Consider the following 13,933-nt stretch of genomic DNA (forward strand, 5'->3'; position numbering starts at 1 on the left):
TCCATCTCCGTCATTGTTCCACTAATGAGCAAATTGCACACATCTTCACCAAAGCGCTTGGAAGATAAAAGCTTAAACGATTCAAAATGATGCTTGGACTCACCAACATCCCTTCAGATTAAGAAGGGGAATGTTGACACCTAATCCTCAGGATTGGGTGAATATAATATAAATAGATAAATAAGTAATATGAACAGTCATCGGGAGATGAAGTGAACAGTGTCTCCCTCATGTATATAATGAAGACCTACCTGATTGAATAATACATATGAATCATTTTTGCCTTGAGGAGTTACTACCTGGTCTGACATATCTCTTCGTTTTGTTAGATAATATAAAAAGAATCACTTGTTGTTTCTCCATGAACATAACCCAAATTGGGTGAACCACATATATCTATCTCTCTTGTTTTATCTGTTTTAGTGTTTGTGTTTTTGCAATATTGTATGTGTTTCATTGCTTCGTTAATTAATTTCTAACAACATAAATATATCAATATATCTTTCCATTCACTCAAATTTCAATGAAAAGATTATGTTGTCACTGGCAAAGGTACCAAGTTTCAATGGAAGATGGTAACCCAAAAGTTGCAATTAATGAGTGAGAGGTGTGAGAACTTGCTCCTAAAGATACATTATTGTAAAAATGATAAAACAAAATTTTGGTGTGGTTGCATAAATAGTTATGTATGGCTTTTCACAATTTGTACTTTTAAGTATTTGATCTTCATATGAAATACATTGTTTTGAAAGTAGATGGACTTTAACAATTAATATTAGATTTTTTGGTGAGATGTGTAATTAGTTTATAAAACCTAATCGCGAGGTTTTCGCAATGCAACATATTAGATATCATTTTAGGGATTAACTATGCAGAGTAAGACATTAAACTATGACCATACCTATGAGTACTAGCCTCAATAAACCAAATTCTCGTGATTTTGAATAGTCCACATATCACTCATTACATTGGGTGATGTTCATAGGGGTGAAGAAGTGGAAATGATAACAGTGAAATAATCGCATAACATTCACCTCCAAGGCCTATACCTAGTAACCAAGACTATCTAGGAGGTCAGTGATCCTAAGACTCCTTTGACTCAAGCATGCTTAACTATGGAGTTTTCACCACAATCAAGCCCACTTGTTTGCCACCCTATTTGCAAAATCTTAGCAAGTATTTTGCACATATAAACTATTCAATTAAAGCTCCCTTCACTATTTTCATATAATTGAAGACTTTTGCATTACAACATATTATATATCATTTTCAAAATTAACTAGGATAAGTCATTAAACCGTGACCATATCCATAAATATTATTCTCAAGTGACCAAATTTCTTATAATTTTAAACAATCCACATAACAATCAGTACCTCTAATAATACTCCACATAACAATCAGTATCCTAAGAATACTCAGAGTAATATTACCCAAAAAGATACTCATAATATTTTTAATTCTTCATCGCTAAACTAAACATCTCGTACCTATCATATTTGCCACCCAACCCCCCAATAAATGTAATACTCTGAACTTTTCAATGTAGAGTCTTATCTCCTATTTCGTCATACTCCAAAAAAACCCATCGACTTTAATTTCAACCATATAATAACAATGTCGGCCATTTAGAATATAGACTTCAATTTCAACCATATAATAACAATGTCGGCCATTTAGAATATAGACTTTAATTTCAACCGCGTATAATAACAAAGTTTAGCCATTTATAATTAAGTAAACATATCGAAAATTTCAAGACACACTACTTAAAAATGATATAAACATCTCTTCAATGGAAAAGGTAATCCGGACTCTTTTCATAACTCATAAAAATAACATAGTACAAAGCGAATAAATACCTCAATGGTGAAAAATGCGAAAGGTCATTTGATGCTGTTATATAGCATATAGCCTTAATAGTAAAATTCAGACCCACACCTAAGCTGAATAGAAGAGTGTTCTATGTAGTACGGAAAAAGAAGACTTCTGTTTGGAACTGTAAATATCACCCGTGTCCACCTAAAGCGATGAACTATACTTGCCCTCTTGTACCCCTACCTCCTGTAAAAAGTGCTCGGCTTCTAGTGCTGCCATGCATCCTGTAAAGACAGAATGCAATGCATTATAAAAACATAAAAAAGTTTAAATTTAAAACTAGCAAAATAAGTGTAAATTCATTTTAATTTTAAATTATCAAATATTAAAAAAAAATCATAAACAAATATTCAAATATTTAGTTTTATTTTACAAATCATTTTTTAAAAGTTTATTCCAGTTGTTTATATATAGAGAGAGAGATTCTCATTATTAATTTAAATAATTTAAACATTATGCAATGTGCATACGAAATAATAATAATATTATAAATAAGATGTGAGTATATAAAACCAATATAATAATAATAAAACTATGTCTTTCTTAAGCAGAAATGTTTCATTCTATTCTTCTATGTTCTGAACTAAAGGTATGTCTCTCTTAAGCAGAAATGTCCGATTCTATTCCTCTATGTTCTGAACTAAAGGTATTCCTTTCTTAAGCAGAAATGTTTCATCCTATTCGTCTATGTTCTGAAAGCACAAATGTTTCATCCTATTCCTCCATGTTCTGAATTAAGGTATGTCATTCTTGAGCAGAAATGTTTCGTCCTATTCTTCTATGTTCTGAACTAAAAGTATGTCTTTCTTGAGCAGAAATGTTTCATCCTATTCCTCTATGTTCTGAACTAACGGTACGCCTTTCTTAAGCAGAAATGTTTCATCCTATTACTATGTTCTAAACTGGTTATTTTCATTGCTCTATGTTCTGATACCTGAGGCTGAGTTATTTTTATTTGAAAGACTGGGATCTTGATAATTCAGCTATTTTTCCCCTCATATTACTTTGCTCTGACCCTGACCATATACCTAGTGCAAACAAGCATTTATTTCTGTTCAGTGCAACTTAGTAAACTGGAAAAGAAAACAATTAAAACATGTTCGTCTTTCCATGTAGCTTTTAATAATTATTCAATTTAAAAAAAAAGGGATATAAAATTTATTTTAAAATTATGTTAGTAGTTTTGGTGCAAGTGTCATTTAATAGGGAAAACATTAGATGGATCTTGATTCGCTATTTGTTAAGGTAACGAGGAGGAAATTTTTAACTGAAAGGTAATGAGGAGGAAAGGAAATTGTAGACCAGAGGTAATGGGATAGGTGTATTACAAGTCATGGATTTCAGTATCAACAATTAGTTACCTTAATGTCTATTTATTCTTAAGAAAAGTACATGTTTAACAACTAGATTATGAGAACATGGCCAATAACAGCAAAGTGGAGAATAAAAAGGGATAAACTCTAATATAGAAAATATTCCAATAATCATAAAAAAATTGAAGATTCAATTTGAAAGTTAAAACACAAAATGCAGATAAATGTGTATGTGAATATTATTTATTAAAATTCAAGCAAAATAAGCATCCAAATTCATGGAGCATCCAAATAAAAGGAGGACAATCTCCGAAGTTCAAAAAGATATCAAGCAAAATAAGCATTCATGAAGCCTCCAAATTCATGGAGCATCCAAACCAAAGGAGAACAATCTCCGAAGTTCAAAAAGATCCAAGGAATCACTTAGGGGAAAAGATTAAATGCAAATAAATGTGTATGTGAATATCTATTTATTAAAACTCAGGCAAAATAAGCATCCATGTAGCATTCAGATCAAAGCAAAACAATCTTCAAAGTTCAAGAACGATCCAAAGAATCATATAAACTGTAAGAATGTTATAGCAGCTCAAAAGCCCACTGTGACTAAGAAAATGACCAAAATCAAACAATGATGAAAATATGATGCTACTGTTTGCATATTTAAACAACCACAAGCTCTTCAGATATACGTTATTCATCTGACACTATGATCTCTTGCAATACACAAGTCCAAAAACATGTGTTCCTTTTATTTATCAGTGTTTTCTTTAAAGGGAATTGAAACGGTCTCTAGATAAACAACAAATAGTATACCGAGCAACAGAAGAAAGTCAAGTTCACCAAAACAAACAATTGAGAACACTCTAGGCAACCCTCCTCAACAGTGTAGTTAAACAAAACATTTTACAATGGATTTTTTTTTATTTCAGAGCATTTAGGGTTTAGGTGGTGAAATAGTAAAGTAAAAATTCTGTTGAAGAAAGGTAAGAGAAGATAATCCAAATAATATCAGTGTCTCGTTAAAGGAAATCGAAACACTCTCTAATATAAACAACAATAATATACCTAGCAAAGTCTGGCTGGGGGGGAATACCCCACAAGCAACTAAATCCATTCTCAGGCGTCCTGAGTCGAGATGGACTGCAGGGGCAGGCAGAACTCGTAATGATAAGAGGGAGGTGTCAGGGCATCTCAAGTCTAGTGGGTCTGCCCTTGTGGCAGAAACGGAGCCAACACCTTGCATTTCTGACTTTGGTCACCCCAAACCTTGTATGCCAGCTCCCAGGAGCGGAGCTGGACCACAGCGTGGATCCCAGTGTGAGGACTCCAAGGGGGGATTTAAGCAGAGCTGGACCACAACGTGGATCCCAGTTTGAGGACTCCAAGGGGGGATTTGAGCGGAGGAGGGAAGCGATACCCTTACTGTTGCATGAGCAAGGACCAAGGAAAGATGGGAAGGGAATTGGGGGCAACCGGGTTGCTGAGAGAAAATTCGCAGTTGGTATTTTGTAAAGAAGAATTACAAGGAAAGGCAGCAGGCCGTGAATGAAATTCGGATTGGTTTTAATGTTTGCACTTATGTTAACATTACAGGTTTATTTAACTCCTCTACCATTCAGACTCCGACGCTCCATCATCAGGAGTAGGTAAGAATGCGAGAGCGGTGGGGACTGAAAGAATTGCAGAAGGAAAATATGGTGAAGGCAGAAGCAAGGCAGGGAAGAAAAGGAGGTCGGTGGGCAAGTAAACAGGTAGAAAATAAAATGAAGGATCTAGTGGCTTCAGTGAGCAAAACCCAGCGAAAAAGGGGAAGGAAAACAGGTGAGGAAAGCATGCAAAATTTAATGTATGCATACCATGCAGGAACACCAGCACAAGTAAAATTTGTAATAGCAACTTGGGAGGCAGAGTTAAATGCCAAGGCGGTAAATGAAGAACTTCCAATGGAGGACTGGGAGCCATTGCTCATCGACCCAGGGCATACCAGAGGCCGTCAAACACTGTTCAGACAGACCATCTAGTAGTACTGGGTCATGAAGAACCTGCTGGCCAGGGCCATGATAACATACAGGGACAGAGAAGAACTGAAGCAAGCCCATTAGGAGGAACCAAGTCTAAAGGACATCCAAAAGGAAATCCAGGCGGTGCAAGTACAACAATATCACTAGAACCTCTGTTTTGGGCGAATGGAAAAACAAATCCAAACCTTGCTGCAGAACGAAGTGCCCGGGTCAAGTGCCAAGGACCCGACACCTATTGAGTCATCTGATGACTGATGCAGAGTAGTAGAAAGTAAATTTTGTTTTTATGATGGATAGCATTTACTTTACAAGTCAAAGGATTAAGCATATAGTAGATACAGTAGCAAACTTAGCATGGATGATAATGATCAAACTGTTTAAATTTTGGACAGCTTATGATGTTGATCAGTGGCCAACAGACCTGGTTTCCCTCGGGGAGGTTGAGGCCACCAAACATATTTATGTTACCTGCTTATAGATAATTAATAAAAGAAGGAAGTACTACCAAGCTTACACAAAAAAAAAACAATAATATACCTAGCAACAGAAGAAATTCAAGTTGGACAAACAATCAATTGAAAAAACACCCTAGGTAAGTCGCCTCCTCAAGAGGTAGTTAAACAAGACATTTTACTATGGAATTTTTTTCATTTCAAAGCATTTGGGTCATAGGTGGTGAAATATTATATTAAATATCCCTTGAAAGGAAGGTAAGAAAAGTTGATACAAATTTCTTGATGATTGAAGATGATGCCACAAAAGCCAAAAAGGAGGATCAGTAAAAAGATTGGACAACATGAATTTGCTAACAAAACACACCATGCAACCCCCTGTGTGGGTTGATATATGATCCACGACAATAAGGTGCAGGATAAAAAAAACTCAACCCCATCTTTCAAGAAAGGGATGTACCACAACTTGTATTGTGAACCAACAAAACCTACAACCTTGGTTTTCAAAATTACAAGCACCACAATCCATAACATAGTGTTGCAAAACATTAAGCCCAGCCACCCAGTGTTGCAAGCCAACAAACCACACAACCCCAGGTTTTAAAACCAGCATGCCCTAGCAATCTGGTATTGCGCATTGGCAAACCCCACAACCCAGAGTGTGAAAATCGGCACCATGCAACTCCAAGACACAGAATGAGCATGATAAAGTAGGCACAACTATTATGTAAATTTTGAATCATAACAAGAACTCTAGTGAACCTTGTGTTGGAAATAGTACCAAAGAGAGGTGTTAGTAGGGTTTTATCCCTTTTAGCCTAGTAAGCACATTAATTACCTTTGTCTTGGTCACATTTATGAGTTACATTAATGTCATGAGTGGAAAAGGTACTTAGAAGTGTTGTACCATATATTTTTTCTAATATTAAAGTCACTTGTACTTTATAAAGTGACTTTGTGTAAAGTACATATGGTACTTTTCTAATATTAGAGTGAGTTGAAAAATCACTTTATGAGAAAAATAGAAAAGGTACACAACTTGAAAAAGGTACTAAGAGACTTTTAACTGATGGGACCAATGTGTGAGGCCTTTGAGATAATTGATCTCAACCACACATCTTAAGATTTGGAGATTAAATCTCAACCATTGGATCCTAAGTTAAGGGATTCAATTTTTTTTCCAATGAGACAAAAGAGGAAAAATGGATCTCATTCTTCACTTCACACTTGAGAGAGAGCTCGAGCAAATGACATGAGAGGAGAAACTTCATGAAGGAGGAGAAGTTGCACAGAGAAAGGAGGGCTCAAATTTCTAGGAGGTAGTTGTACTTGCAACTCAAGGAGAACAACAAAAAAAATCAAGGAGGCACAAAAATCAAGGAACAAACCAGCATGAATTTCAAGGAACAACACTAGTCTTGCCTAAAATTCAAAGCACAAATTTCGAGACCGCCACCTACAGGCAGCCTGATTTTTATAAGGCAAGTTTTAGCCACTGTTTGGCATGAATTTCAAAGAGGTACAGTCAACTTTTTGCACAAAAAACAAAAGCACTTCACAAGCCTTTTGGAGGATGACATTAACTTGGAGGTTGTGCTTGGCGATAACTCCAAAGTCAACGGCAGGTATGGGGACAGTTTCATTTCAGAGGGAGTCATCACCTCCTCTAAAGGCTACATATGTTCTTTATGTTCCAGGGTTGAAGAAGAGTTTGATATCAATCTCTAGCTTGGAGGACAAGAGGTATGAGGTACTATTCCGAAAGGGACAAGTGTTGATTATCCCGGGGGATCCAATATCAAGTCTGCTCGTGTGATTGGAGCTCATAATGGGAGACTGTATAGACTTTTATTTCATCCTCTTAGAGTTATGGTAGCGCAGACCAGTGGCAGCGAGCTATGTGAGTCGTGGCACAAGAGAATGGCCCACTTGCACCATGGAGCTTTCAAGATGTCGAGGGAGATAATTACAAGGTTGCCTAACTTCAGCACAGAGCATCATGATGTGTGCAAAGGTGTGCTTTGGGAAAGTACACCAAGACACATTTCCGGAGCAATGACAACAAAGCTGCAAGTATCCTTGACTTGATTCATTCTAATGTATGTGGTCCTATGTCCCATGTTTCATTGAGTGGATATGAGTACTATGTGACATTCATTGATAACCAATCAAAGAGGACTTGGATTTACTTCCTGAAGACCAAGGATGAGGTCTTCTGGAGAACCAAACAAGGAAGCAAATCAAGGTGTTGAGATCAGACAATGGAGCCGAGTACACTTCAACAGAGATGAGGGATTTTTGTGGGAGTGTTGGCATCAAGAGGGAGTTCATTGTGCCTTATAACCCTCAGCAGAATGGGGTGGTAGAGAGGAAGAACAGGACCATTGTGGGTGCAACTAGAGCAATGTTGCATGATCAAAGTTTACCTTTCTTCTTATGGGCTGAGGCGTGTAACACTATTGTTTATTTGCAGAACAGGAGCCTGCACATAATCTTGGGGAGCAAGACTCCTGAGGAGGTGTATACTGGCAAGAAGCCAAAAATTGGGCACATCAAGATATTTGAGTGCCTTACATATTCACACGTCCCTGAGGAGAAGAGGACGAAGTTGGAACCCACTGCAAAGACGAGTATCCTAGTGGGTTACAGTGAGACCAGCAGAGCCTACCATATATATCTTCATGCACATAGAAAGATAGTCTTGAGACAGATATGACATTTGAGGAGAGGGCTTTGAGGAGGTCTCGGGAAGTTGATCAAGTGGAGCAGCAAGCTCCTCAATAGGGGGTCACACCACAAGTTTCAGGTGCATCAAGTAGTACATCAGAATCAGGAGGTTCACCTTCTTCGGGGGTGACCGGTTCATAGGGCATAGTTTTGCTTGGTACTATATCACCTGGTGTAGGACCAACACAAATTTCGAGGAGGAACAATGTTGGTCTACCCTGAAATTCAAGGCACAAAACTCAAGGCTGTCACCTACAAGCAACGTGATTTTTGAGGTAGGTTTCAACAATTGTTTGGCACAAATTTCAAGAAGGTATAGTCAGCGTTTTGCACAAAAAACGAGGCAAACTTCAATGTTTTTGAGGTAGATTCTAGGCACAATTTTCGAGGATTTGAACAGAGATAATTTGCTAAATTTTTGGGCATGTAAATTTTGTGGAAACCTAAAAATTACAATGGGCACAAATTTCCAGAATTTGCATTTAATGCTACAACTGAAAAGGGAGATAAGTACTAAGTTTATTTTATGTACTTGTTTAAATTTCTCAAGCAATAAAATCCACCTTTGAAGACCGATTTTCCCCAAGAGGCTATGGGGTTTTTTTTTCTCAGGGTCAACTTGACCAAAAACAAGTGTCTCATATGAGTGAATGCTTGCCAAAAATTATGTGTTAATTTTCAGTGGATAAGAGAATGAAAAATAGTAGAAGTACTCTTATAATGTTTGCAATGAATGCATACAAAAATGTATATTAACATGACAAAACATGTGGGTTGGGCCTAAACAAACACATGCAAACTTGTAAATTGGGTTAAGGGTGCAAATCATAAATTTTATACACCTTGTAGGCCAAAACATTGCAAAATTACAAGCAAGGAGCACATAGTAGTGTACTAATGTATCCAAGACAAAGCAAGTAACCTAAACTAACCAGAGACACGACGATCTAATCCTATAAGAAGGAAACCACTATTACAAGAAAACCAGACAATTATGTAGCCATCAATACTACCCAACAATAGTCTGGACTCTATAGTGAAGTGTATCAAGAGAGGATGCATGCTTCAGGACTAAATACAGGGATTCTTGTATTTATAATGAGTCTTTGTGGAGTTTGCAATTTTTTCCCTTTGTAAGTTATACAAAGCACACACGCATCTTAAGTCTGAGCTAAGAGAAAATATCAGAGTAAATCCTAGAAAAAAAGATGTGATAATTGTTGGGTTTTGGAAATTTCAATGAATATCTCATCGTAGGTGAGCATGCAACAGTAAAAGTACATGGGAAAGTACTCCAGCATAACATTGAGGAGCTTTTTGTAATAAATATTAATATTCGCAAGTTCAAGAGAAGATATTTAGCACACAAGAACACTTTACGAGAATCTTGATGCTAAGAGTTGCACTTCCAAGAGGAGAGAGATGAAATTTTATAGTTGTATAAATAATTTTCAAACATTATAGGAAACACATAATATTCACAAATTCAAGCCTCGAGGGGCAATTCAATTAGTGATCAAAGTGATTTGAAATCAAGCAAACTAAGAGATCCAAGGTTCAATCTATCGGTTGTGACCTGGTCTATGGAGAGGAGGGCAGGTCATAGGCCCACAAAGATATAGTGGTAGTGGCCAGAATCAACCCTGTGTCGCACGAGTACAATACTGACCTAGTCATTGATTCCTATGGGTTACAATATATATATATATATATATATATATATATAATTTTATAAAGGTGAAAGGAAAATTCAAGCAAGTAAACATAGCCATCTTGCAACCAATCAACAATTATGTGGAGATGAGATTTATTAATTCCAAGATGCCACCCAATAAGCATTACAAATCTTGCACAGGAAGGGAAATTCAAGTAAGCAAGCATACCTACTAACAAACAATCAACTATTGTGTGGAGAGGAGATTTTATGGTCATAGAAGTAATTCCAAAATGCCACAAGATGGATGTACCTCCCACACAACACACCTCACTATGGAGAAAGAGACAGCCAAGAAAACAAGCATACTTGCCTCACAACCAAAACATTGTGAGATAGAAATAATAACCACAAAACACATCCCACTAAGGAGAAAGGAAAGGCCGAGCAAGCAAACTTTCAGGATACTTAGTGCTTTAGATGTATCATTGTATGTTGTAATCCTACCTTAAAGGTATTCTGATTTAATGAAAGAGCCTTTTCAATGTTTCTTGGACATATGGTTTGTGACACATCTTAAGCAATAAGAATCCTAACACAAGTGTACTCATACTGCAACCAATCAACCAATCAAGAGGGTGTGAGGAGGAGAAGAAGAATGTGCAAGCAAACATACTCATCCCACACACAATCAACCATTATGCAATTCCCAAACACCACAAGATAGGCATAAAGCCCCCACAATACATCCCATAAAGGAGGGTGTGAGGAGGAGCAAGCTGAACAAGAAAGCATACTTACCCACAACCAATGAACCATTATGTAGAGAGGATATTTTATAGTCGTATAACCAATTCCTAGTTGCCATCAAGTTCCACATAGGAGGGGAAGGCCAAGTAGCAAGCATACTCACCCCACAACCAATTAAACATTATGTTACTCCCTTGAAGCTGCCCTCATTTGCATAAAGATTGCAGAACGTTGGAACTTGTAAGTTGTCACTGACCAGATCTCACAACCACAGTGAGACAACACACAAGAGGAGATGAGACTTTATGGTTGTAAAAGGAATTTCAAGACACCACATGATAGACAAATCAAATTGTTGTTTTAGAGGGGCAACAATACATCACACAAAAGTGGTGCAAGCCAAACAAACAAGCATACTCAACTCAATCAACCATTAAGTAAAGAAGCGCCATCCCCGTTATGAGTATCTATATTGAGACAAAAATCATGACAACTTAAGAGTTATACGCTATCAGGTACTCGCACTCATAAACAACAATGTAAACTGTAAAGAATGCAAACAAAATTGATGCAAATATTAGCCCAAAAGGCACTGGGATGGCATAAATCTGTACTGTTACACTCATACAGTAATCCTTTCACTCGACAGTGAGTTAGCCTCCCACAGACACATTATGAGGTTTGGTCTTCGTAGGACATTGAAAGCAATCAAGATAAAATTAAAATTAAAATAAATTAGATGAGTCCATCTGGATACAATTAAAACAAATTAGGGGAGTTGTGGCTGGAGATATTAATGACCAAACCCGACCTTTCGGTGAAAATGAAACTGTATCCCCAACATTAATTAAATCGATGAAACTGGGTACCCCAAAATTAATTAAATCGATAGCAAAAGACCCAACTAAACACATACCTGTGCCAGCAGCGGTGATGGCTTGGCGCCATCTCTTGTCCTGAACATCTCCGGCGGCCAAAACCCCCGGAATACTCGTCTGAGTGGTTCCAGGACTTGTCACAATGTAACCTTCTGAGTCCAACTCCAACTGCCCCTCCAGAAACTTTGTGGCCGGCTCATGCCCGATGGCGAAGAACAGCCCTGACACTTCCAACGACGACTCCTCATTTTTCACTATGTTCCGCAGATTGAGTCCACTGAGCAAGCCTCTCTCGTTCCCAAAAGCTTTGAGGACCTCCGTATTCCATATGACCTCGATCTTGGGGTTATCCAGCGCCCTCTTCTGCATGATCTTGCTGGCCCTGAAGGCATCCCGCCTGTGAATGATGTAAACTTTGCTACCGTATTTAGTCAAGAAGTTCGCCTCCTCCATGGCAGAGTCTCCGCCCCCGATCACCGCCAGCGGCCGGTTGCGGAAAATGGGAGCGGCGCCATCGCAAACGGCGCAGGCGGAGATGCCCTTGTTCCAGAACCCGTCTTCTCCCTCGCCGGCACCCGGAAAATCCAGGCGCTTTGCCACCGCCCCCGTGGCAATGATGACAGTATCCGCGTCCACCTGCTTTGTGTCCGTGTAAAGCCTGAATGGCCTCACAGACAAATCGAGGCGCACAACTGTCTCCGTGAAAACCCGCGTCCCGAAACGGACACTCTGCTCCTTGAATTTCTCTGTCAAGTCCATCCCCATTATCCCCTGTGGGAACCCTGGGAAGTTTTCTACGTCAGTTGTAGTCGTGAGTTGGCCGCCGGGGGCGATGCCGTTGGCCATCCATCCTTCGAAGAGAATGGGCTTCAGCTCCGCCCGCGCGGTGTATATCGCGGCCGTGTGCGCCGCCGGTCCGCTCCCTACTATACATGTGGCCGTTCTCATCCTTTCCAACTCTGCCTCCCCCGTCGTTCCCATTCTCTTCCTGAACGAATTTGTCGACGACAACAGAGATATGTTTCTTCTTCTTTCCGATCAATCACTCGGCCACACTGCCTTCCCTGGGTTTGGGTTTGAATTTATAGAAACAAAAACATCTTTGCGCTCGCTCGCCATTGATGACGTGGCAAGCTTTATCATTTACGATCATCATTGAAAGGGGTGTCAATTACCAACTGCTCTTTGCCACGTAGTTTTTCTGTGACCATTCTGCGCGATATTTACACACGGAACAAGAACGATCGAATGCGCCTACTTTTTTAGTCTTTTCGGTATTTGGTTTTTTTCCTTTAAAATGTGATTATAATTTGTTTTATTGGTTGGAATTACAGGTTTAAGAGGTTATTTTTGTTAAAAAAAAATCCAAATACGTTTATTAAATAAATAAATTAAAAATTAATGTAATTTAAATTATAATTCTATTATTTGTGAATTTTTATTAAAATTTTAAAATTTAGAAGGTTTAGATTTTCTTTTTGAATTTTTCGGTTATCAACTGTTTATAAGTTTTCCTTGTCCCTAAGTAAATACTCCATGCATTAAGATATATTAATGGTCGAAAAAATAATAATGTAAATTTAAGTATGGGGATAATGTAAATTTATTTTTGTTTTTTGTTTTTAAATTTAATTAAAAATTGGAAAATTTGTAATTTTAAGGCGTTGATTCTGTATAATCTTTAGTTTTCAAAGATTTTTCAAAAAATAATTTTTTTTATTAAAAATATAATTTAAAAGGGAAGGGAGGAGCAAGATGAGCTTTATTTAGTCTTGATGGAAAATTTGTGTCACAATATGCCTGGGACTTGGCCTAGCAACCAATAATCAAGCTGAGTATCTCACTTTGTGGAAAGGTTTGGAAATAGCTATTGCAAAGAAAATACCTAATCTAATGGTTTTTTGTGCTTCAATACTTGTTATCTGCCAAATGAACAAGGTTAAGAAGGCGACATGCTCTGATTTTTCTCTCTTGCTTCAAAGGATTATTGTAATTGCCTCTTAGTTCGAGTAGTTAGATCTCTCTAACATGTATAGGCATTTGAATTCAGTGGTAGTTGCTCTGGCCAAAAAAATCTTATTTGGGTCAAGGCAAATTGGAAATAGATCATAGTTTCACTAATTTCCCCATCTCTTAGTCATGATTGGATTTCCAAGGTGTAATTTCCTTATTAAATTTGGCATCATTGAAAAAAAAATTTGAATCGGTTGGTGGTTAATTACCTCCCGCTTAGCTCATCCCTTGGCTCGTCTCTAGAAAA

At 37.7% G+C, this 13,933-nt stretch overlaps 1 protein-coding gene across 1 annotated transcript; it reads right to left on the reverse strand.

Annotated features, from left to right (window-relative positions):
* Positions 1–1,791: 1,791 nt before the first annotated feature.
* On the reverse strand, positions 1,792–12,745 carry LOC149154846 (thioredoxin reductase 1, mitochondrial-like). Its single transcript, XM_089441205.1, has 2 exons — positions 11,712–12,745; positions 1,792–2,102 (listed from the first exon to the last, which is right to left on the reverse strand). Exons 1-2 carry the CDS (start codon positions 12,652–12,654, stop codon positions 2,023–2,025), a joined length of 1,023 nt encoding a protein of 340 aa, XP_089297331.1. The 5' UTR covers positions 12,655–12,745; the 3' UTR covers positions 1,792–2,022.
* Between the last annotated feature and the right edge of the window lie 1,188 nt (positions 12,746–13,933).

The sequence above is a fragment of the Pinus tabuliformis genome, chromosome 9 (genome assembly GCF_031772625.1).
Source record: "Pinus tabuliformis cultivar Carrire ecotype Pingquan chromosome 9, CPIR1, whole genome shotgun sequence".
Lineage (NCBI taxonomy): Eukaryota > Viridiplantae > Streptophyta > Pinopsida > Pinales > Pinaceae > Pinus > Pinus tabuliformis.